This window comes from Anguilla rostrata, chromosome 2, assembly GCF_018555375.3.
Source record: "Anguilla rostrata isolate EN2019 chromosome 2, ASM1855537v3, whole genome shotgun sequence".
NCBI classification, from domain to species: Eukaryota; Metazoa; Chordata; class Actinopteri; order Anguilliformes; family Anguillidae; genus Anguilla; species Anguilla rostrata.
In genome coordinates this window covers 1963746-1988061 of record NC_057934.1, presented here as the reverse complement: position 1 = coordinate 1988061, position 24316 = coordinate 1963746, and the positions used below count along the sequence as shown (strand labels likewise).

The 24316-nt window shown below is 42.4% G+C and overlaps 1 protein-coding gene across 3 annotated transcripts in view; it reads right to left on the bottom strand.

The window, feature by feature from the left end:
- Positions 1 to 24316, bottom strand: part of LOC135243331 (VPS10 domain-containing receptor SorCS1) — a 179566-nt gene that overhangs the window by 60692 nt on the left and 94558 nt on the right. For all 3 annotated transcript variants that reach the window (XR_010326612.1, XM_064315090.1, XM_064315081.1), the window contains one exon: positions 14659 to 14726. Coding sequence is in view for 2 of the 3 variants with exons in the window: in XM_064315081.1 (XP_064171151.1) it covers positions 14659 to 14726 (68 nt within the window). In the remaining variant the exon portion in view is untranslated. The remainder of the gene's footprint in view (positions 1 to 14658; positions 14727 to 24316) is intronic.

Below are 24316 nucleotides of genomic sequence, written 5' to 3'. Positions count from 1 at the left end.
GAGTGGGATGGGGGGGAGTGGTGGGGGGTGGGGAGGTGGGGGGAGGGAGGCCTGGTAGGTGGGACTCTGTGGCTGACGGGTATTGGCAGGAAATTGATATCCGCCTCTCCCAGTTCCACAGCCGGCCGCGGCTATCCCAGCGTCCACGGCAGAGGACGCCCGACGGCGACAGCGGGCACACACGACCCGGGCGCACGGCAGAGGTGCTTTGGCGGGCGGAGCACTCCTGGCGGGACGTGGCCTGGCGGTAAGTACGCGGCAGAACCAGAGCGCGGTTGCCACGGTCGCCGCGGTCGCCACGGCAGCGCCAGCCTGCGCGCTCCCCGCAGTCCTCCACGCCGCGCTACACCTGCTCTTCCCGCCAAAACGCGCCGCGCAATCCCAGAATCCCTCACTACAGCGGCGCCCAGGACAGAGCCGTTAAACGAGCCGTCTGAAGCAGACGCCCAATAAAAACCTTTACTCGGGTCCAACTGTACTCTCTCCGCTTTTTTTTTTCATTCCCCCTCTCAATGAAATCGTTTTATTTTTTCTTCTTTTTTTCCCTTTATAACACTCTCTTTTTAAAGCCCGTCCCTGTGAAGTGCCTTGGACTGCAATCGGACAGCGTGGGGACTGCTACTTGTGGCGGTTGCTGCTCTCATTTCTCCCGCCTTCTGGTGCACTTGAAGCGGCCGAATCACGGGTCTGAGGCCCGCCCCGGCACCCTTCAGTCCGCCCGCTGCCCGGTGCCCGCTGCCCATTGCCCACTGCCCACTGCCCGCTGCCCGCTGGCTCGCCTCACCCAGCGCGTGACCTTTCAAAACAACAGGCCTCTGTTCTCCGCTCGCCCCACACAAAATGGAAATGCTGACTTTCTTCCCCCCCCCCCCTCTTCCCTTTGCCTTCCGCGCTCGTAACCGACAGGCCACCGTACACGGCTCCAGCGATCCACCTTTCAACACTGGAGCACCTTCTAAAGCTGGGGGGGGGCTTTGTTTGGGGGGGGGTACACTCAAACCCCTGGAGGACTGCAGTGCCTGCAGGTATTTGTGGTTTCCCTTTAACTGGCAGCCAATTAAAGCCAGTGAGAGTGAGAATGAGTGTGTGTGTGTGTGTGTGTATACTGTATCCCTTCACCAATCAATGGCTTAAACGAAACAGTGGTGCTGAAAACGCACCTCATCCAGCAGATCCTCCAGCCCCTCGAGGACTGGAGTCTGACATCCATGTTCTACACAAAACAGACACACAGAACCTGCCCTTGTATCACAGCAAGCATGTGGGGGTCCATTCAATTCAGGATCTGGTACAACTCCGGCTAATAGCTGCACTGGGTTGCACGCCATTGATCTCTCCAAATATTGTGCGAGTGGTTTTTACGCTGGACCTATTTAAGGATCCCAATCCCCTGCAGTTAGCAAGGCCATTTCAACTGCCGTTATCAATTTGTTCTCCTCCTTGGGAAAGGCGTTCACAAAGTCCGCTGCTCATTATCTTTTTAAGATAAAACTAAAACGCTGACAGGCAGCTGGAACTCTGAACGGAGAGCTATTGTCTTGAATAATTTTCATGTCTCTTCCAATTTATATGCAGTAAATATATAGTTCAAGGTGCCCAGATGGTTTGTGCGTGCAAACCCAATTCTTGAACCTGCCTGAAATTGATGATAATATAAAATCCGTAGGCTAACGACTCCATAATGTGCTTGTGTTGAAAGCGATAAGTAAATTACTGAAGGTAAATGACAAGTCTGAGATACAAAGGGCTTCTCTCCATTACGTATTCTTAGGTTGTCGTGTCTTTATATACGCACAGATAAATAACGTAAACAGTTATGACTGTCGAATTACTTCAGGACATTAGATTATTGCAATGGATAAGACTTTAGATTCTAAAAGGCAACACTTTCATCATTTCTTTCATGCAACAACAAGCACAAATATATTTAGGCAGATATTGCCATATTTTTCTCTTCCAGAGACAATTTCTCTCGTTGCAAAAATTGTTTGTATTGGAAATAATCTCCATAAATTCAGAGAGGAATTACACGGTAAGCATCCATGAGACACTATCAAGTGATTTACAAACTGTGGAGTGGTGTTCCTAACGTAGGATGAATCTAAAGACCAGGCACGAGTACGAAGACAACTGACTATCACAAAGTGCATTACAGCAGTCAGATGAACCGTTATTTGATCAAACACTTTGGTGACACATCTGTCAGTTTATTCTATGCACAATCAGGGCCATTTTTCTAGTCATTTCCTTATTTCCTGTTTAGGTTGTAGTTATGTAATGTTATGTGAGCTTTCTAACAAATGTTCTTGGTCCGTAGCCAGGAAATCCCCACCTGTGAGTCTAGCCTCTTAAGTGCAGCTTTCAAACTTTCGTCAGAAGCGCGGAAATGACTGATTAATGGTGACGTGTGGAACACAGAGCACCTGATGTAGCCGGCTCGGCTGAGACAAGGTGTTGAGATGAGTCGTCCAAAATGAACGCCCTACTCCGATAGACGGCATTCTGGGCCGCCCGGGAATCCCACTGAGTTTAATTCTATTCGCGGGTTGTTGCCATGGAGACCACAATCCCTCACAAATGAGATGCAGAAATTTGAGTTTCTCCAGTAATCATCGGTTTCTCCACAGATTTTAGCTACAAATAAATTAGAAGGCAAATTACACCATTTGACATTTGCGGTGCTTGATCTACAGTTGTCTCTTGGGAGTTGCCTTAAAAATCAAACCTCTAGTTTAAAAAATGGGAAGAGCAACCAACGGGTAAACACAATTTCACTGTCTGAAAATTACTTTAGTTTTTTCAGTCCACATAACAAGTATGAAATCACTTACAATGTTATCTCACGAGCATAAAATGGAAGCACAGGCACTAACCACAATCGCTAAACTCACACAATGGACAGGAAAATGTTTGAGAACATAAGAACTGTCAATCACCTCTGGCAGTTTGAAGCTACGTAGCTGAAACTTAGCAGGCATGAGCTTAATGTTTGAAAACCTAAAACAAACTGCCAATCATCTGCTGAAACCTAGCAGGCATGGGCTTGGTTAATATGAATTGCTGCTTGAAGTGGTGCCGGTAGGCCAGTAGGGGGCATCATCCCTCATAACCAAACAAACGCCACTGCCCCAGAGATGGACATGCTGTGTCACTGGGGATGCTCTCTTTCAGATTAAAATTAAAGGGTCTGGTCACTTTGTGGGGCTTTATTTATTTATCTTTAAACAGTTCCTGCCTACGCTAAATAAAGAGACAGGTGTGCATCGATGAAGAAAACTCGATGAAATGACTTGTTTAAAGAATAATCAGTGAGGGAAAAGCACATTTGAAAGCAGTGGGGTCCTTGCTTGTGCTGCGGGGGCCACTCACTGTATGTGCAATATCTCTGTCCAGCTCACAAATGGAAAACACGTTTGCATTAGCTGTACTGTTGTTCTACCCAGGTCAGTAGCAGTGTTTTACACCGTCTACTCATTTGGGTCTGAGCGTACCATGAAAGTTTAATATGGAGTGCTCTGTGCACTGATGTGAAATTCGTGTTGAGTTAAAAAAAAAAAAAAAAAAAAGATCTGTAGTTCTGCAGTAAATCTCCACTGCCAGTTTCAGGCCAGCTGGAGGAAGCAGAGGGAAAAGGGGAAAAAGAGGAAGCAGGCACAAGCACACACCGTAATAGGTGGCATTTCTTTTGTGCCGGAAGATTGACTCATATTAGAGACACAAAGGATACATCATTTTCAAAAATCCTGCGTAATTGTCCATTTTAAGAACACTCTTCTTATCGCCGAGTTGGGGAGCGAAAGTGGCCACTTCGACACAGAAAAGCGAGGCCAGAAGGGCAGGCGCATTTTTCATTTTCTCTCCTCTGAAATTTATTGTGAGATGCCAGCTCTGGTAGTGAAATATGAGACCGGCGTCTGAACCCCCGAATTATCTGAACCGAATTACAGCCGTAACATTCGTCAAAAAGGAGGTCGTCGACACACGGACCACGGGACAATGACATCATCTCGCTATTGATCAGCCCCTTATAGCCCATCATGGGCCTCCAGGATTTAATGCTCCATGATTTACTTTTAGTGTTACTCTGAGCCTCACATGTTCCCATAGAAACGGATCTGGAGTCAGGGAAACTATAGAAGGTATAGAACAGTTGTTCAAGGGCAAAGTCTCTGATACACCTCCAGCAGTGTGTGTGTGTGTGTGTGTGTGTGTGTGCGTGTATTGTGTGTATGTGTGTGTGCTGTGGTGATTGCCTGGCATTATTTAAATTCATTGAAATTAATAAGGACAAGTTCTTGTTTTGCTTCATTCATTTTTTTAAATGAAATTTTATGGTATGCAGTTTCAATTAAATCATTTAAATTGATATTGGTTTTTACTTTTGTATGAATCCAATCTGGCACATTATGTGTACATAGGTCACAGGTAAAGTTTCATAAAATGCAAATTCATTAGAAATATAGAATCAGTCGAATACAGAATACGTGATCCATCCATATTCCATCTTTATTCACTAAATTCAATCTTTTTTTTCATATTTCCGCCTTGACTAAAGACCTCTCTTTTTAAACTATAACTGCATCTAACCTTGTGGATAAAATAGGCTTCTCACCAAGATACAAATGCCGAGGATTATTCCCAGTTGGTCTCATTCTGTAAGTCCAGCCTGATCCCATTTGAAAAGACACAGATTGAATGCTGATTCTGTCTTTAGAGTGCTCCATCTATACTGGACAGCAGTAACCAGTCAGATGTTAGATATATTCACATTTGAAAAGATTAGCACTACGTTATCATATGGCTAGTTGCATAAGCGGCGATATGTTCAATCTAACTACAGTACAGCTGAAACTTCAACAAAACACGTTCATAAAATAAGATTACTGTTCATACAGATTGCCATCTGGATGATGTGATGTTTCTAGAGGCTACACATTACAAATTAATTTTATATAATTCCCTCAAAATTCCCTTAAAATTGAACATAAATATCAGTTTTTAAATTTTTCCAGAAATGTTTTTCTTTTGCTCAGTTTTGAAGAAGCGCAAGCTCTTCACTCCCCTGGACCAGTGTAGTAATATTAATGTAGGGTGTATCACCACTGTTCCCTAGCAGCGGGCTCAGGTTGCATGCGCCTGAGGAAATAGTTCCAACTGAAAATAATATTGAAATTCATTCCTTCATGGAATAATCGAGGACCTGTACACACATACAACCTCTGGAGCCGAAAAGTCCTTGTACAAGCTGTTACTTCAAGTGTGTTTCTCTGTGTACATAATAGCATCAAACTACTGAACCACCCCTTTAGAGAATCTGAAATAAACATTTGATCCAGGTCTGTGTATATGCCCACACTGCTGTTCCATGTTTCGAAGGTGATATTCATTGACAGAGCAGAAGTTTGATGACTCTGAAACTGTGAAGTCAAAGGAATTTAGTTTTTTGTCTGTTTGTTTGTGTTTCTGTCCTTTAATATAAAATGAAGGCTTAAAAACCGATAACATCAGGTGTCTGTGGCTCAATGCTGTGCCTTGGAAGATTTTTTTGTTTTGTTTTGTTTAGTTTTTTTTCAAACTAACATTTTTGTTACGGATTGATATATACTTTCAGCCAGAAAAAGCTAAAATGTCATACTGCTACAAGGCCTGAACCAGCAGCACATTCACCAACCTGAGGCTCTACAGTACCTATTCTCCCAACTGTTCATCTTCTGCTGACGTGTCCTTGAAACTGATGAGGAAATCTTCTCCTAACCTTCATACACACCTGGCTTCAGTGTGCTTTGGTTCCCTGTCAAGGTAGTCGCCACAGATGCCATTCTTTCCTCTATTTCTCCACTGAAATACACTGAAATAAAACTAGTCATTTAAAAAAAGAAAAGCGGTTAATCATAATTAATATCCAGGCCGTATGCTAATGATTAAGCTTATGTTTACTCATGACAGCATTACTACAAGCTGCCAATATGAACGCCTGCTGCTTGGTGCGGTGTTGGTGTAGCCTTATTCTGAGTCTATTCTGCAAGCGTGTGTGCGTGTGTATTTCAGAACGCACGGAAAACAGCTAGTGCACAACCACCACGCATTTATACCCACAGGTTCCAGTACCAGACACAGACTTTGTTCCTCCTATATGGCTGTTTCAGTGGTGTTAGCAGAAAATAATCATCTTCAGCAGGGACCTCTGGTGAACGCCAGATTGGGGAGTAATGAATCGTGTTTTAGAAGCGCACCTGATATTATCATCTATTCATTTGCCTAGTGCCCCCATCCAGGTCAGTCCGCAAATAGAAAAAGCAGGTGTTTCGCAACGTGATTGCTTATTTCACAATGCGCTAATCCACCTGAGACTGCTATAGTAGTATTTGTTCATTGCGACAAATACATATTTTGAAGATTGCACCATTATGCATGTGAAAATGACCACACCTGTGTCACCATGCAGCTCAACGCACGTGAGCGAATTTTAGCACAACTTAAAGGCCGGCAACTGTAAGATCTGAATCCTACGTGCCACGACGTCAATCACGAGATTCAGAATTTATGTACATCTGAAACACTTCACCACTTAGAAAGAATGACAAAAATATGTAAAATAAATAACCATTAGATAGACAGATAGATAGATAGATAGATAGATAGATAGATAGATAGATAGATATGAAAGAGCTCCCAAGCGCTTCTTCTCAGATGTGAAGTAGAGAACATGCGTATTCCTCGTTACAGGGTTCCCCCAGCGATCGTGTCTTTCGAGCGAGCGCAAAGCGGCAACACCCGATTAACGGAATCTCAGAAGCCTGACACAAACCCGTACGTTCCGCAGACCGAGCACAAGCAGGCCTCGTTTTAAAGCCCCCGAACTGTGTCATAAACAGACAGGGGCAGGGACGATCCAGAGTGTAACAGGATGCTGACATACAGATCGTGCCCTTTTAAGCACTTCATACATCACAGGCTATAACTCGCATAACATGAAAAATATGCTGCTGCTCTGACATAGTTCTGAGCTGAAAGAAAACCCCACGATGAGCTCGCTCCGCGCAATTTTAAAGGTCTAAGCAGATAAGTTGAGGGGAGAGAGGCAGGAAAAAATGAGTCCGGGCCAGTTTGTTGTCACTTTCTTAACTAATTTTGGGCTGGAAAATGGCCGCAACCCCTGGAGGAGGAGAGAAAAGGGTAAGCGAGCTCACTGTTGCTTTTTTTTCTTCTCTCTTTTTTCTTTTGAGGAGAAATAAAGCGCACGGAGGCATTTCATAACTTCATTTAGGCCACTCAGCAGACCTGTCAGCCATTTTGTGGGTCGAGCGGTTTACCGGTTGTCACGGTGCCTTTTCTGATGAAATTAGTTGCGTGTTAAGACGCGGCGTCAAACACCGGGGTTTCAATACCGGGTTTAAAACTGCGTTTGCTAAAAACGGAAGACGCTACGAGCCGTCGGGAGTTCGACGCGCCGCATTGGCATGCAGTCCGACTCCGCGCGCAGAACACCAAATGGTCTGAAACGCTGACATTTATGCCCGAGCTCTAACGCGCTCGCCAGGCGCGTTTACTGCTGGCTGGAGCTGCAGTTTTGTCACTGAGGATCTTGTGCGATTCAAAAAAAAAAAGGTCAGTTAAATGGGAAAAAAAAACCGCATGCATGTGTAAAGTATTCATATAAAATAAAATATAAATATCTTAGTCCATATGAAACAGCACACGATTTATAAGAGCAACACTCTATTGCTCTTCACTGTACTGTTTAGCCAGTGTGAAAAGGTAATTTTTTTTAAATGTAAAAGAACCACATTTGGCGAGAACAAACACAAATCCTCTAGATTATTCTCCACAACGTGTGGATTTGACACATCATAGTTGGGGGAGATTTTTCAACAATAATGCTGCAGACACCAAAAGCAAGCCCCCCCCCCCTTCCCCCCCTCCACCCACCCCTCCCCAGGAGAAATGAATGTACAGTAAAGTCTCCTTTCGAACCATATAGAGCCAAACTGCACCTCATAGCCTGCTTGTGTTCCCATGGCCAGCCGACTAATAAAGATTTCTAACAGAAACACAAGGTCTCGTTCTTGATCAATACATATTGCTTTATAGTGTTTTGTATTTTGGATTTTAACACTGCTATTTTTTTTTAAATTGCAGTCTATTGGGGAAAAGTGTGGACTCGCGGTGCAGAAATAAACGTGGAAATGTCAGACAAAGTCAGCTACAGCACTGTAAGCAGAGGAACATCAGCGCAACACTCAGGGAAAATTCCATGAAAGCCACAGCTGATGTTTCACAGAAATGTGATGTCCATACTGATTACAGGCTAAACAACACTGAAGCCCAGCACTGCTCTGTGAAACTGCTTTGCATAAAAGGCTTTCCAGCTGGGCATGGGTATCTGTTCTCTTGGGTGTGACAACCCTTGCTGATGATAAACATTCTGCTTGTGCTCTTTTTTATCAACCAGCAGCCAGGTAAATGCATTTGAGTCTTTTTTTAAGAGAATCTGGCTCATATTACTGTGAGGTATTTGTTGTTTTTTATTTTTATTTTTTATTATCTGGTTCATGTCACAAATTCCAACAGTGAGATTGATTTGTCCTAAAAATGTCTAGATTATGACACATGACAAAAATGTATACGCAGGCTGTCAGATGTTTTGCAATGACACATTTTCAGATAAAGCTATAACATGCTGTACACACAAACTGTAGCCAAGGGCTGCCCAACCCTGTTCCTGGAGATCTACCATCCTGTAGGCTTTCACTCCAAATTTTAACAAAGCACACCTCATTCAACAGCTAGAGCAGGGCTGCCCAACCCTGTTCCTGGAGATCTACCATCCTGTAGGCTTTCACTCCAACCCTGACAAAGCACACCTCATTCATCAGCTAGAGTTCTTATTAAGCTGATAATTCATAGAATCAGATGTGATAATTTATTTAATTTAGGGTTGAAATGAAAACCTACCGGACAGTAGATCTTCAGGAAAAGGACTGGGAAAGTCTGTTCAACCAGTTCAAACCTTTGTATTGATATGACACACAAATATATATTGAGTGTACATGAATATGCACATTAAAAAGATAACCATTGATAAAAGTTCAGCAGAGAGGAAGCGTATTGAACCATGTCACTGTCGAAATTTGATCTATATGACCACTGATACAAAGAGACTCAGCCTGTACCAGACAGACAGCGCCAGGCCAATGAGAGGGAGCCTCACGGGTGAGACCCATTATAACCTGTCAGTGTGCCAAGCAGTGTTGACTGAAAGCATGCGTTTGGTGATTTTGGGGGTTGGTTCTGGGGCGGTTATATTTGGTTGGCTTTGGCCTTATTTCTCATTAAGGGCTGGCAGGAACAGCTAAATCCCGGATTTAGGGATCAGTCTTAACTTCCAGCCGCTGTGGGAGACCGGCAGGCGGTGAGAATCATATGCTAAATACGAGAGCTGAAGAGCGCCCCCAGGTGTTCACAGGGCTGCAGTGAATGAAGCAGTGCATTCTGGGTGTTCCAAGTCCATCATTTTAAATCAAAATGCATAAAATGTAAAATAAATGAATGAATAAAAAGATACATCAGATTTGTTGTCTACCCTGTGAGAGAATGGCAGCCTGACCAGGGTGTATTCCTGCCTCTCGCCCAATGCATGCTGGGATAGGCTCCAGCATCCCCCGCGATCCTGCCCAGGATAAGCGGGTATAGATAATGGATGGATGGATGGATGATTTGTAGTTGCTGAGCTGAAATATAATAATTTGAGTTCTGTAACATGCGCATAGTGCACCACACTGAAAACTGTATGTTATAATGAGAAAAGAACAAATGCATTTTGATGTGATATACCACATAAATAGTACTAGAATATGGTATTCTGCATTTGTGAACTGAACCAAAACATGGGAGGGATGTGATTTAATTTGTCAAAAGCCTGTCTTAAAGTCACACGAGTCAGACTAATTGTGTAGTATTCATTGTGCTTCTCTTTAGTTGTCTGTCTGTAAGATAAAGAGTAAGTAAATCCAAAGATGAATACATACAGTGATTTAAATGCCAAAAAAACAGCTCTAAATCAGCTTCAGAGCTAATGAAACAGCAGTACAGCGCATTCGTGCTTTTACCCCTCTTTTGCCATAAAAGGATATAAACAAAAATACAAAAGCAAGTCACAGACGCCTGGAGCTGGGAGAATCCTGGGGATTACCTTGAAGTTGGCTGCTTATTAATGTTCTCCCACTAGTGTTCTCAGTTGGACGCTATTGTATGTATACACACATCATAAAAAAGCACAACACGGTCTCAAATGTTTTTTGTTTTATTTATTTATTTTTTCCGAATTAGTGGTTAGCCAACTCTTAATCCGTCCAAAAAAGCTATTTACAGCAGGAAGGGAAATGATCCAGGGGGGCAGGCTGATACAGGAGACCGGCGAAATGCTGCTGTTCTCTCTGTGTTTACACCTCGTATGTCATTAAGGCGAAAAGCATATCAAAGGGCTTCAATTTGGGACTGCAACTGTCAGAGGACACGACTAACAGGGCCCGGGCTTTAATTCAAAAGGAGAACAACAAAAAATAAACCAACACAGCTGTTTTGTTTAAATGTTACACAAAAAAAAAAAGTCTTTTCATTCCTACTCAGAAACTTGCGCAAATTAAAAAGGAAGTCAAAGTAACATTCTCCAGTGGACATCCAAAAGTGAAATATTGTTCAATTTGAACTGTAACAGAAAAAATATTTTATCATCTTGATACTGTATGACTTTTCCCTCATTTGGTAAGAAAAGAAGCAAAATAAACGCACACTGTAATTTTAAATAAGGTGCTGGTGATTGTAGTGATTATACTGAAAGAAGAAATGAACATCGCGCACTCCCCAAGCTCTGTAATTTTATTACCAACATTTCGGCTTCAGATTCCCTGATGAAGACTTGAAGGTTGGTAATAAAATTATGGAGCTTAATTGTGTGGTGTTCATTTCTTCTTTTGGGATTAGCTGGTAAACATGCAATAGACATAACGCTGTGTTTTCAAAAGTCCTGTAATGGCTAGCCATTCGGGAGACATTGAGAAGGCGACACACAAAGTATAACATTTTTTCTATAGCAATAATTTTGTTTAAACGGTTGGGGTCAATTTTACCCCAAACATAAAAGCCACCATAACATTTCAACTTAATAACAGGGTTAATTGAAATACCATTTATATAATTAAATTAGCACAAATTCTCTGAATAAAACAGTTGACCAAATAAACCACAAATAGCAGGAACATTAATAAGACAGATTTTTAACCAGATTCACGATACAATATTCTGCTCTATGGAATGGAGCTTTTTTTTTTTAAAGAGCCTATCAATATAAACACGAAAATACTGAAATAGAATATCAACTGTGATTCATATACAACAATATAATGAACACACTACGCATGAATGCACATGCACGCACACGCACACGCACACACACAAACTGTGCCTTGTTTCAGAGCTTGTAACCATGACGCTTTTAAATGGGGATTCATATTCCTGAATTACACAACTTATTTCAGTTTTGCCCCTCAGCTAATTTAAGAGAATAAGCAAAGGAGTTTAATATTCTTTCTAGTTTGTATTAAACCCGCTTTTACTGGCCATCCTAAGGTACTGTATCTATGGGGCAAAACTGGATACTGCATCATTAAAGATATACAATTGAATGTTGAACGATGTCTTGTCTGAGAGCATCAAGCAAGAAAAAACTGACGGTTCGGGGGGAAAAACACAGCACCCAGTCAACTCTCCTCCTACTTTCTGGAACCTGTTCAGGATTGATGGGAAAAAAAAAAAAATCAATGGATCAAAGTCGGGCACATCCCACAGGGAGGAGACTTCAGTCTAGAGAAGACATAAAACTGGGATGAAAATATACCTTTCAGCAGGAAGTAAACATCCAAAGTCCCAAGCTGCATTGGGACTGGCTTAATAACAGGAAGTCAGTGCTCTTGTGTGGCCCATTCAACGTCCAGCACTTCAATCCGAGAGAAAATCTGGGGCCAGATTGCTGAAAATTGCTGTCAATAAACGATCCACCAGCAACTTGACTGAGCTTACACAAGAAGAATGGCTGAAAATTGCAGCTTTCCACCGTGAAACGTTGGTACAGAATTCTCAAACAGATTCAAAGGTACAATTGCTGCCAAATGTGCTTCCAACAAGTACTGACTCGAGCCAAGGGTGAATATGTGTGCAATGTATTTACTTTTTTTTTTTTTGACATTTAACCTCTCCCAAGTAAAACGAAAGGGCATGACACACATATACACACGTTCACTTTATTATTAAAAAACATTCCATCTGGGCCACCGTAGTTCATCCGACGGAATTTAATTCCAAGGCCGTCCAGTTACTAAATCCGCTAAAGGGTACGGAGATGACATCGACATTAAAGCTGCCTCGGACGCTATAAACATTTACTGAAGAGCATATGGATATGAGAACATCAATCAGGACGAGCCACGCGGCGACGACCCTGACCTCCGTGCGTGTGGGAGCCCGGAGCACCGCGGCACTTCTGCTCACGCGTGTCAGTGACAGATGCTTCACGCTGCGACCATTTATTTATTTCATTATTTTCAATTTAATGACAGAAATGTAGTACTGGTCTCGCCTCACACAGTGTCAAGTAGTATAGAGTAATGTGAATTTTTTATTTATTTTTATGGATCATTTGGCTCAATGGGATGTTTATTATTCAATACATTTTTTGTTTTTAATCTGCTCATATCGATTTGTGAAAGTTATGTGTTTACTGCACAATTTATTAGGACTAATTGCATTATTGTATTGTCAAGATTTTCCAGACACAATTCCATGCAAAGGAACATTTGGAATAACATGAAATTTGCATAATTGTTTGTAATTTATTCCAATAGTATTCATTATGTCAAATACATTTTTTTTTAAATTGCTGTCATTTCCAATGGCGGCAAACGGACTGTACGTTGGAGACAGCCTTGAACAAGGTAACATCACTGCAGCTCCGCTACCTGTAGCCCCCGTCTCCTGTAGCGACAGTCCTTATTTGCACTCGCTTGAAATTCTGCAGCTGTGTTTACGACGGTTGAAGCCTCAGATGATAGCACGAATCCAGGCTTTTATGGCCTATTCTAATAAGAGAAGGAGAATTTGTGAAACCCAGTCCTTGGAGATTTTCTCTCGGTGCGACGGTGACTTGAATGCTAACCCGATTTCGGTCGGGCAAGGCAAGGTGACTGGGGACCATGACAACAGCTGGTTTGACTTACGAGCCCCCGTGAGTAACGGCTGCTTGTGGCGGCCGCGGGCCTAACCACAGGGGGGCGCTCTCACCCAGAGCGCCGGGGGAAGCAGCCAGGGCGTTCCAAAAACAACGGCGGAAAAAAAAAAACAAGTCAAAGCTTTCACCTCTAAAGTTCTGAAAACTCCAATCAAACTCGCGGATTGATACTTCCCCCCTGTTTTACACAACGCTCGTAAAGACTCGACGGTCAAAGGGACTCGACCTCAACACGGCGTGATGCTGACTGAGGCCACACGTCTGGGACGCGATAGCATGCGGTATCGTGCATTTAGGACACATCCGTTTAACGTGATGCCGCACGCACGCACTGTTGCCGTGGGCATTTTCTTGTGGTGCCGACAAATTCCCAGTTCATTCAAGGCGACGGCCTGTGCACCTCAGCAGAAAGTGACTTTGCGAAGGACTGGGAGAAACAATAAACCAATCGCGTCTAATGAAAAGCGAAATAATAAAAACTACCCGACCATTGATCCGGCTGCTCTCTGACTCCAGGTCCACTGCTGGAGAGGGTAGTATAAATGTTTTTTACGGTACAAAAATCTATCAGGATATACATTTTATTACAAATGATGTGGTGATATTTCCTAAAATGCAGTTTATTTATACGGCCAGTGCTCACCGGAAAAAAAAAAAACAAAATTAGTTGTCAGGAATAACAGTTTGATTGGACCACTCCAGGGTATGCCAGTGTCATTAACATTATAGCGCTCTTTGGATTGGACGAGGAAAAGCTTTGTAACGGGGTTGCTGATCGCCAGTCGTAAATGCGGGGCTCAAAGCAGCATGTTGAGAGTTACTGTACACGTGAAGAGAAAGAAATGGACTGAGAAGCATGTTTGTTTAACGCATGCAGAGTGATTTAAAATGAAAAATGAGGTTGTTTTGCTTGGCTGTTCTAGCATTAAAATGCAGTGAATCTGTGCTGAGAAAAACTCAAAAGTTAAGTGATTCACCGCGCTGGGTATTAGAGAACATTTATGCAGAGACGCACATTATGATTTTGCCAAACGCACATTTGGGCATTCTGTACAGTGTGCTGGTTTCAAGCAACTGTTAATTTGAGCAATAAGGTGCTGAAAGTAAAACTTTCATGAATAAAACCGCAGAGGAGCTCAGAGGTAAAAAAAAAAAGATTTTTTAAAAGAAGACTCTAAGGATGTGCAGTATTGTCCTGATTCTCTCTCTCTCGCTCTCTCTCTCTCTCTCTGTCCGTCTGTCTCTCTATCTATGTCTCTCTCTCTCCCTCTCTCTCTCTGTCCGTCTGTCTCTCTGTCAATGTCTCTCTCTCTCCCTCTCTCTCTCTCTCTCTCTCTCTCATTATTATTATTTTTGCAGTAAAACGGTAGTCTTACCTCCATAGAGAGCTCTCTGTGACGCTGCCCAGGTTGAAGTCATACAGCTTGGTCAGCATGAGAATCACCTGTAACACAGGGCAAAGAATCATGTCAGCCATTTTACAACACAGAATTTGCCAGTGCCTCAGTTATCACGACACCATGGAACTGCACAATTACCGTACCTTTTCGTTTACAATTTTTCTGACCTGCTTTTTCAACAGTGAAGCCTGTGTGTGGCCAATTTCAGCAATACAATACGGTGGATTTTTCTTTTCTTTAAGGATGTAAATGTCAGCGTGAGGTGTTGGATTTGAACACTGAAAAGACAGCAGGACATCAGCTTTCAGAGCTCCATAAAGCAATACCATGGGCCGCACCGTGTACTGTATGATCAGTGCATTTTGCCAGTTTAGCATGATAAGCCCGCGTAATAACATTTGTGGTGCGGCTGGCAAGCTGCTAGCCAGCTGAAGCACCAGGTATTGGGGTGCACTCCCGTTTGGGTTTCACTGGCACCCTGTAACGCGCCTCTTCAGACGCGACTCCGCGGCGTTTCGAGAGCAGCGCGTGAATAAAAGCAGAGGCCAGTCAGCTGGGAATCACCACAAAATCTCACGCTGCAGTCGCTCAAAAGCCTTTCATTTGTTTTGGGCTTTTTTTCTTCTTCTTCTTCTTCTTCTTCTTCTTTTGTTTTTAGCGAAGTGGAGAATCCGTCGAGGGAGTTGGCCCGGGCCATCTCATCTGGCATTCATTTCCCAAACCGAGGCACAGCGCTGCGATTAAGCACCCAGCGAGAGTCCAAAGTGACCGGGGCGGTCACGGCTGGGGGGGGTTGGGGGGAGGGCGGGGTATGTGGGGGGACTGACAAACGCTCCCGGTGCCACCAGCAGCTGATGAGCTCCCTGACTGAACTCCACTGAGAAGGGCAGATAGATCCACCACTGACCCTGCAAGCTAACGGCTAGCGCAAAAAACCTACTCACAAATCATAGAGCACAAAGGGGGGGATGCTATTATTATTACTACTACTACTAATACTAATAATAATAACACTAATACCATAATAATAATCATAATTACTGCACACTTTCAGCAGTTTGAAATAGTACCCTATGGTGAAATAGTGATGGCAGAACAGAAGCAGTGCATAAACACTGATGAAACACTTCACAATTTAAAATCACGAAGCTGATCCACAGTTATGTGGCAAACGGCAACTCCAGTGTTAAAAGTGCAAGAGATTTAAAAAGTGGGTCAACCGAACAGGGGGTGTCTGAATTCATCTGAAATTCTGAATGTTCATGCAGCTGCACTGTACGCGAGTACAGACCATGCAGTCCATTTACTTTTTGATCTTAGGGTTCTGTAGAAATTTGGGATTTCTTGCACTTTTGGGGCTGAAGAGAAGTTGTGGCTGTTACACAAGATGGGATAATCTGTTATTCCACTTCTACTTTCTAGCTCAAGGAGTAATAGGAACTTTAAAGAAACAATTATAAGTAGATTTATGTGCAGGTTTGTGTTTGCTTTTACACACATGCGCGTGTTTCAGTACACGATACTCAGGTGCTTTATGGAGTTCAGAGGCCACCAGGTAATGTCTGCTGCAAGCTCTCACGGACTGCGCTGTTTTAAAATCCCGAGGTTTCAACAATCTTATCCACCGCAACCCTAATGATCACATTCAGCCAGTCAGTGCTGATGCCCTACTTAGAACCGACGAGGAGACTGAGAAGCCAGAGCATATTCAGCAAAGTAACATCACCCGGCACTTCGGCTGAATAAACAATATGACATCCTCATTTGTTTAGCACGAACATCTCTGAGTCAGCACTCACGTTTGTTTGTTTATTTATTTATTTATTTTTGCGCTCACATCACCGATTCCCCCCTTCTGTCTGACGGCTGAATTGAGACCGCGGTTTCGGGACGCCGCGTAGCCGCAGAGCTGTGGAGTCGTGACATTACGCTCGAGCAGTGACTTTGCGAAACGGGCTAACAGCACGATAGCAGTGGCGCACGAACAGATGTACATCTGCTGCCGAATCGCATTAAACCAGCCCCGGTGACACGCCTTGTTATGCACGACATCACAGCTGCGTCAAGCTTCAAATATAAATAAATAAATGAATGAAAAGATTTGTTCTGTTTTAATTAAGAGTCTAGACGCAAAGTTCTAGCGTGAACCTTAAGTAACCTTAAATGTCCGAGAAGACCAAGGCATGCTGATGACATGAGCGCACGAGAAGAGCAGCTGGCTGGCGAGCTCGCAGCTTCTCGCGGTTCACCTGCGCCAGGTAGGAGAGCGTCGCTCGGAGATGAAAGGGACCAGCCGGGGACTCCTGTAAGCGCACGGCGCCGGTGCCGCCATCGGCGGGCTGAAGGACGGCAGCGCACACGAGCCTTCTGGTCCGCACATATGGAGGCTAACGCAGGAGGCTAGCAGCGAGAGGCCGTGTCAGATGGCTTCCCACCGGATGCTACATATGCTACTTTAAAAACCCTGCCAATTAGGCCCGTGTGAGACCCACGCTCCCGATAGCACATCCCTTTGGAAAATCCGACAGCGGTACATTTACAAGGCAATTTCTTATTCTTTCTTTTTTTTTTTTTCAAACCAACGTAGCACTCCACCATCAATAATGAAATGATGAACTGATGGAAAAAGACACAAAGTTATCTTTTCGTGGCTTCATGCAGGCAAAGAAAGTCGCGGTGACGTGGAAGTGAAGTAGGAAAAATGCGAATTTAGAAGAGAGCGCTGGTAGTGTGGCCAATACAGCGTCACAATTCCTCCCTTTCTAAAAACGAATTGCAAAACGCCACTGGAGAGAAGAAAAATAAAATATAACACATCCTGGACTGGAAATAATTCCTTGGGCAGAGATTTGGTACTGGAAAAAAAAAAACAATAAACTGGGACAAATATAGATAGAGCATTGAGGGAATAACCTTTGTCATTTTTATTATAGTGCAGTAATTAATAGAGAATATCACTTTGCGTATTAATAAATGATCCATTGGATGCGTTGACTGTTCAAACGCACTTCACAATAGAGTCTTAAACAGTCACAGTTCCCAAAATAACAGCTGCTGCATTAGTACGGTCAGCTACACTTATCAGACACAGGACAGAAGAAGCTCAAGCAGCCGCTGGCATAGTGATATTCAAAGTAGCGTGTAGAGATCAGTACACAGTAAAAAACTTCACTCTGACAGAATGCATTTGATCTCTCTCGGACTGGTTAAATTCACACCGTGCGTTTCGCTGCGTGGTGTTCCTCTGGAGTCTTTGCCTGGGTAAAGTTTCACAGCAAGACTGTTGTCTGTTGGTGGAGCTGGGGGGCGGGGGGGAGGGGGGGGGGACACATCAAAGACGTGAAATCCCCAACACGCATAATCCCAAACTTAAAAAAGATAAATATACGAGCACCACGCAGGAGAAACACCGGGATAGGCCCTCATAACTCGCGCCCTACTTCCAGAGGACGGTTGAACTTTGAACGGACCGGGCGGCACAGATCAGCTTCTCACCGCCAGCCTGCCGCGGAACTGTAGCGCCTACGCCGTACGAATGCACCGCGCGTTAAAACGCAAGCGGCTGTGGACGTGAGCGTGCGCGGTAAACACTGACATGTAGCAGTAATGAGCTTCTGTAAATGCTTTTTTTTTAATGTCTCCCTCTTCCCCCCCCCCTCCATACTGTGGAAAGACTGACAAACCGATAGGTTTATAAACTACCAATAAAGAAACAGCAAAAAAAAAAAAAAACTTCTTTCAGACAACAAAACTTCAATTTGATGAATATTAGTATAACAGCAATCAAACTTCTCTAGAAGCTGTCTGGAAAAAAAAAACTATGAATCGTTCCACCTCATTCAAGAGGTCTCTTGTTAAGAATAATGTGCAGTGGGGAAAAAGCCTTGACTTGTCAGTTTCTTTTGTGAAATAACTCTCTCGACAGTTACATCCTTTAAAGGATGGGACCTGTCTTTTTTTTAAAGAATTACCATCAGTTTAGCCAGCATAGTCCATAGCTCCATCTGCACATGACAGATAAGTCTGCCAATTATTGTGCTTTTTTCCTTTATTCTGCAGTGCCAGTAAACACATGGTGTTGCTGAAAGATTGGATCCTTATCGGTCCGGGCTTCTGAAGGATGCCCGGGCATTGGCTTGCCTTTCAGTAGATTTTTACAAGTATCTGTTGTCACACTTATGTTCCTGTTGATACAAAGTCAAAGACCTCAAGCTAAAATTTATACTGCGTCTCTATTTAACTATACCCATACTGCCACATTCCCATGGATTCCATCTAGTTTATTCATTATACATTAAAAATAAATAAATAAATAAATAAATAAACAGTATAATATTAATATTTGAACTTCTGATTACCATAAGCCGCGTTTCTCTGAAAATATCTAACTAAACAGCCAGACCCGTTCCCTGCAGTGCTGTTGTCAGATAGCTTGAAAAAATATGCGGGGAGTTTATTAATTTACTACACAAACAAACCATGGTTAGTAAACACTTTTAGAAAAGTTTACACATCACTTTAAATGCATGTGTTCTGCACTACAAGCAGCATTATCCCTGCAGATAACGCCAGGCCTCCGTGTTCTGCACGGTGCACTGTACGATCTGCAGGCTTAATTAAGATAAGAACGGGGGGCGAACGGTACTTCTGAGAAATCTCTAAGCACTGTGATTATTATTGTGTGATCACAGGTTACAGCACATTACAGGCGTTCACCCAGAGCACACCCACCACTTACACAACCTTTCACACAGCATTAGCATAGCATCCATTTATACAGCCGAGTATATACTGAAGCAATGCAGGTTAAGAACCTCAAGGACGCTCAAGGGTACAACAGCAGCGTTCAACCCGGGAATCGAACCCGTGACTTCTAGGGCACGCATCATAAGCATGAAATCGATTCTTAAGTATGGAGGTGAACTGCGTGTGACATGACATGACATGACATGACATAATGAGGAGAACAGGCCATCCAGCCAGACACACATTAAGGTCTCCTCCCTTTGGGATATGCAATGAATTGTTTTTTCCAAAATCATAAATATATATGTCTATTTAGTAAGACCTTGCTTATTATTTGTTTCAGTTTTCCTGGAGGAGACATTTTGAAAACCAAGCATAAAAAAAGAAAAGAAAATAAATACATATTTAAGGGTACAATGTGAAATTGTACGCTTGAATTCTGGAGGGGAAAAAAAGTTTGATAATGCACATAGCACTTTGGTTCCCCTACAAGAAACACTGTGAAGTGTTTTTTTCTTTTTTCATACTGATAAATAGTTGCCTTGGTATAAAGACAGAAAAGAAAAAGTAAATAACTAATATGTATGTGCAGTTTGTAAACAGACTCCAACTAAAGGGGAGGAACTGTAAGAACCCAATTCTGTCAAGATCAGGAAGGAATCGCACACAGAAATCTCCCTCCAAGGATTATCCACTGTCATCGTATCACTTCTAAATATGCGCAATTGTTTCATCTTTTTCAAAGAGTTCTGGTAAAATGTTGAATTCTGATTTTGGATGCGGGGTTGTCAACCACTGGATACCTGTCAAAACTCAAAGACTTGTCAAAAATGCTTGTTATGACTATGCATGTCCATGAAGGTCGAGGGAAAACTTTAAGTTCACATACTTCTATTTTAACACAAAAAAAGAAAAGAAAAAAGAAATTACAACTGTGGTGAAATTAACAAAGAAATGAAAGCTTCAGAACATAACTCTGAATTTGAGTTGTGTCCTAAAGTTTGGATGCCCACAAGTCCAACTCATTTTTGCGAGTTAAACCCGTTTCTATTTACTGAAACGGAAAGCGTGGGAAAACACTAACAAACAACCACGTTCTCTTTCCTGGCAACTAGCCTGGTGGAAGCGTTTCAAGTAAAGCACACTAAGCACATTTAATAACATCTGAAATTGTACGTTCATGCCTTTATTTATTATTAATCCATAATATTTTATATTTAATCATTCATGTGTTTTTACATTCAAATGAAGTCACGTCAGCTCGTGAAGCCGCCAAATGCCGTAAACACAGGTAGTGTCTTTTAAGCTTATGGAACCAATTACACTGAAATGCAAAATAGGCATATTTTCTGCATCTGTTGCTTATTTTTTATGGTTTATGCATTCATATTTTTTTTTCCTTGATGAAACCACATCTGCTTACTGACAGATTTTTTACTACACAGGATTTCACACTTAACAATATATAATTATTTTTTTGGCTATTCAATGTTTTTTGCTATGATGATACTGATAGCCTTCATTATTATTATTATTATCATTGTTGAGAATCAGGTTAAAGAGAGAGTGCAACAGGAGGCGGCAATAACAGAGTAATTTGGTTTATTCTAAAAACTAAACGGAGCTCATTTAAAATGTTTTAATGGTAAGGAGCGCATATAAAAGGTCACACTGGTAAAACCACAGTTTTACTGGTTTCACTGTGATGAAAAGCTTGCATGCGAGAAGCCCTGGTGGAAAGACTGTTGCCAGTGTGCCAGTGTTTCCTACTTGTCCCAGGCCAGCATTAGGTCTGTAATTACCATACAGCGTGTAATGGATAAGTGTACGCATGTGTGTGCGTGAGCATGTGTGTGTGCAAGCGGGCATGTGTGTGAGTGTGTGTGTGTGCATGTGAGCATGCGTGCATGTGTGTGTGCGAGCATGAGGATGTGTGTGCCTGTGTGTGTGTGTGTGCGTGTGAGCATGCGTGCGTGTGTGTGTGTGTTTGGGGACTGGGGGTTATATGATTACAAAACAATGTTTATTCAAGCAATAAATCACGGTTTAGAACTTTGGCATCAAGGCAAGATAACATTTGACACAATTATTGAAACAGAGTGCCCTGCCTCTGATTTGTGCCAGACAGAAAGCACAATGCAATACATTTTGTGGGTAAAATGCCATCGCTCAATAAGATGGCAACAATAATTGATTCTCTTTAATCAGACGTTAGCACCCAATTAACTGGGGTAAATTATATTTTATGTTTAAAACTGTCAAAAATAAAAAACATGATTCCTTTATGATTTTCTTTATCTTGACACAGATGTCTAGCGCATGTCTAGTGCATGAACCAACCACCAGCTCATTTCTCAAAATGTTTCCATTTTATTTACTTTTTGAAATGTCACAGCCGTATAAATTTCATTTTCACTTCCAGAAGCGTTAATATGAAAGACTATCCTCATATTCAGATCCATATATCTTCACTTCACACGTCCTCTGAGGGAAGGAGATTTAGTAATTGGTTACTGCTAACAGAATATACCTAGATGCCATTGGGCACTGGTTCTTACTATGATACCCAGCCCATACCTGATCTTTGGTACCTTTTGGCCTGGATGAAAATGCATACAGATGTTGTCAATGTGTATCAGGCCAAGGAGAACTGAGATACTGCATGGACATCCATGCCCTCATTCATGTATATTCAAATGAAGGTGTGGTGCATTGTGGGATACTCTGTAGTCTGTAGGTAAACAGAAAGTCTGGAATGGCTGAACGTCCTGTTCTCATCATTATGTGTTTTTACGCTCCAATGCCAGGTCCAGAGACGACGATTATTTTAAACTGGTTAGCATTTCTGTTACCGGGAGAGCAGAAGCTCGCAGCTGATTCCAGTGGAAATATAATCATATTTTGAGTTTTGTCTATTTTTTTTTAGCACTGTACACTGTGCACATTTGTACAATGTACAAATTATTTCCAGGTGGAGAGAGAACTGTATAACAACACAAATGGAAAATCAAGCTCCAATCAACTGAAAGCATACTTTTTTTTTTTTTAATTTATTAATAATCATTGATAATGTCAGAAAGAACGTAAATATGAAACATGACAATCACGACTTCCAGAGGATTTTTTTTCAAATCTATAGTTTTTCTTCACGTCGACCAATAAAAAGGGCGGGAATGTAAATCACAGGCATGCAAGGTAAAGGCTGCCTGAAGTAAAATCCTTAAGCAGGCCATTTAACAGCCAGATGCCGGGACGAAACAAGATAAAAAGGACATTTACAAGGCAAAGTAAATTTTTCAAAGTCGTCCGGGGAAAATAATTTGTCCGCTTTTGAAAAAAAGGAATCGAGCCTCATTGATTTCCCTAATTTCTCCGCCTTTGGCGAGGCCGTTGCTCGGGGCTAGACGAAGTTAAAAAGTCCCGAGGCGCTCTTTGAGCGCGCGATGAGTCAGTGCTGTGAGCTCTTATCTCCCACCATCTGCTTCCCTCGCTCATTATTCTGATTCAGACCCCACGTGACGCCCGTCGCTCGCTCACTCGCTCGCCCGCTCGCTCGCCACTAAAGGAGATTATGAGAGTTTGGCCACAGAACCGGCAGGACTTATCTAATAATGTGTCCAAACACAGATTAAAAAAAAAAAAAACTGTCATTTTGATCTCATTTGGCATTCGAGGATCGAGTAAATCGTTGGGCTCTTTGCAGAATCTGCAAGTCCAGCGATTTCATGTCAGAAAAGAAACCCCGTAACCAGGAGGAGGTACAACAACCAAAGGAACAACAAAACGTTGTCAATACATATACTGCAGTGTTGCATATAGCCTCCACACAGTATATGAACATATAAAGTATAATTCAAATATGACAAATATACAAATAATTGCACCTTTCATATATTGTTATATATTACATTGATGTGAAAATTATTTATATATTTAATTTAAGTGTGCAAGGGCATGATTTTGTAAGTAGGAGATATGCAGACATACAGGCAGTCAACAGTTGTCCTTATAGCTTATGAATAAACGCATGTGTATCTGTTTTTAATAAGGGATGTCATGCAATGTAATGTAATGACCAGGAACGTAATTCTCCATCCTCCTCTGTTTTATAGTTGGTCTGGACAACTGTAAATATGACTCATTTTTTAAAATACCACTAACAATAACAGGGCATAGAGCCAACGATTGCACTCAGCCAGCTTCCTACTGTACGTATATATAATTTTGCCTTCAGACATTTAAAGCAGCAATATTGCTATGCTAAGCTACATTGACTCCTATTTGCAAATTAATGTTGTCTAACACATTCCGAGTTCAGACTGGCGGAAAAAAAGAGCTAATTTTATACATTTTTCACTAAATCAATTGTCCATCTCAGGGACAGCTGCTGCTCCCAAATTTGAGGAACAGGGAGAGACTTGGGGGGGAGTAATTTGGGGGAGGGTGTCTCTTGAGAAAACCCAAAGGAACCCGAGACGTAATGGGGCATTCTGGGAGTTTATGATGAACATTCTGTAACGTGAGAAAACCGTTGTCTCGTATACCGCTCGTTTAACCTTTTAGCTCGTCTACAGGGGACATAAATAAGGCATGCGGCGGGAAAGCAAGGCGGCATTCGCTGTGAAGAGGCGCTTTTAACATAATTCATCAGCGTTTGTTTAGACAGCCTCTGAAACAAATGCAACCCAAAGGGGGCTTTATATTCACATTGAATGAATGAAACTAAATGATCTGCTCCACTAAAAAAACCAAACATGCCGCCCAAGGATGGTAAAAAAAAATCCAGTCATTTTGCAGTCATCCTGCAGCCTACAGGAAGGGCACTAGTTTTGCAGTGTACTAAAAAGACTAGGACCCTTGAAAGACTAGGACCCTTGAACAGGGCACT